Source organism: Austrofundulus limnaeus, unplaced genomic scaffold (genome assembly GCF_001266775.1).
Source record: "Austrofundulus limnaeus strain Quisiro unplaced genomic scaffold, Austrofundulus_limnaeus-1.0 Scaffold548, whole genome shotgun sequence".
Lineage (NCBI taxonomy): Eukaryota > Metazoa > Chordata > Actinopteri > Cyprinodontiformes > Rivulidae > Austrofundulus > Austrofundulus limnaeus.
This window is the reverse complement of record NW_013952950.1, coordinates 137539-139212: the sequence shown is the minus strand read 5'-3', so window position 1 is coordinate 139212 and position 1674 is coordinate 137539. Positions and strand designations below refer to the sequence as shown.

Here is a 1674-nt window from a genome sequence, read left to right as displayed (position 1 = left end):
AACTACAGGAGTTGTACATCTCAGGGTCATGTGTAATCTAACAGATATTTAAACATGAAATGTTCAGTTTGAGATGACATATGCCCATTGGACACTTAGGTAGTTTACAAAATGTATGCAGAGTAATAAAACAAAATTAAAAAAAACTCTGATTTGGCATGATGTCCCAAGACATTGCCAGCTGATAGGAGTCCCCTCTAGATAAATGTGTTAAATGAGTTTAGGAAAATATGAGCACCAAGCAACAACCCTAGGTTCTCCCCTGAGAACTAGACCAAAAATTTTATGTGCAACCCTGGCTATAGAAAATGAACTCACCTCATAGTAGCTCTGAACAGCATTGATAAACGCCTCATCAGCCACAATCTGAGTGTCTCCATTAAGGAACGCTTGAAAATGATCTTTGACTGTCTGCAGCTGGAGCTTACTGATCTGAAGGAAACAAACAAGAGACAAAAAAAAAACCTAAGTGAGTAGTTAATAATCAAAATAAAACCATGAACCATGAACCGACCATGAAACTTTAAATACAAAAAATGTATTTTCTTCAAAAATGCAGTATAAATACTGAAAGCTAAATAAATTTGCTGAAATTTTTGAAAAATGTGACAGTGAGTTAGATATCTGAACTTTTAATATTTAAAGAACAGATAGCAACAGGACAAAATAAGTCAAAGGATGGAAAAAGCAAAGGAAGGCATAAGAAAAAAGGTATAATGAGACAAAAAAGAAGCATAAGAAAGGAAGCATAGAAAATGATAAAAAGACTCTAAGGCTGTGTCTTAATTCATGGGTTGCAGCTGACATCGGCTGCATTTGTCGGCCATTTACATCACTGCCCTGCGCCGTAGGCTGTCCCAATTTGTAGGCGCCTACTCATGTGGACAACAAAACCCCGAAAACATAGGCTGCATCTCAGTATCCTAAGCAGCCATTGGTATCCCAGAATTCATTGCGCTATCAGCAAATTAAACAGAAAAACAAAGACGGTGGAGGTCTTATTTTAATTTTACAGTGCCATTTTTCGTTTGTTGTTTTAAGATGGAGTTTGGAAATTCATCACGGACCAAAGAATGTAAGTTAAACAACTTAGCTGAAGAAACTTTTGTTTTAATAAGATGTTAAATACAATGCAGAACAAAAAGCAAGTACTAATTCTTGAGATAAACCCAAATTATTAATGCCTGTTATTTATTTACTTGTAACATTCTTCTATTAAAACKGAATTTTGTGAAGTTATATCTTGGAAAAAAAACCTGAAGCGATGTGATTTAAATCGCATGGTCTTGAAGCAGCGCGTGGTCATACAAACATACGTCTTCTGTAGGGTAAACCATCTCATTTCACAGCTGTTTATACAGCCGATACAAGCAGCCTGTGTCCCACGTAGACTGTGACCAATGTTGGCTGCAACCCATAAATTGAGACACAGTCTAAAAGCGTAAAAGATTAGGACATAAAATAAGAAATAGGATGCATACGAAGACAAAAACAACCTACCGGAAAAAAAATACAAAGGTAAGAAGGACTATAAAGGGCATAAAAATACAAAAAGTTTGATTAAGTAGCCAAAGACATATAAGAAGACTATAAAACAAAAATAATACATTAGGTTGCATGAAGTGCAAAAAAAAACAATTGTAATTATTTCATAAAAAGACATAGTGGACACCT

General features: G+C 35.1%; 1 protein-coding gene across 1 annotated transcript in view; it reads right to left on the bottom strand.

The window, feature by feature from the left end:
* The window catches only part of LOC106530697 (calcium-dependent secretion activator 1), a gene marked incomplete at its 3' end in the record, with an annotated part of 178663 nt that overhangs the window by 153307 nt on the left and 23682 nt on the right, over positions 1-1674 (bottom strand). Inside the window, 1 exon segment of the mRNA XM_014026371.1 lies at positions 319-432. Coding sequence (XP_013881825.1) covers positions 319-432 — 114 coding nt within the window.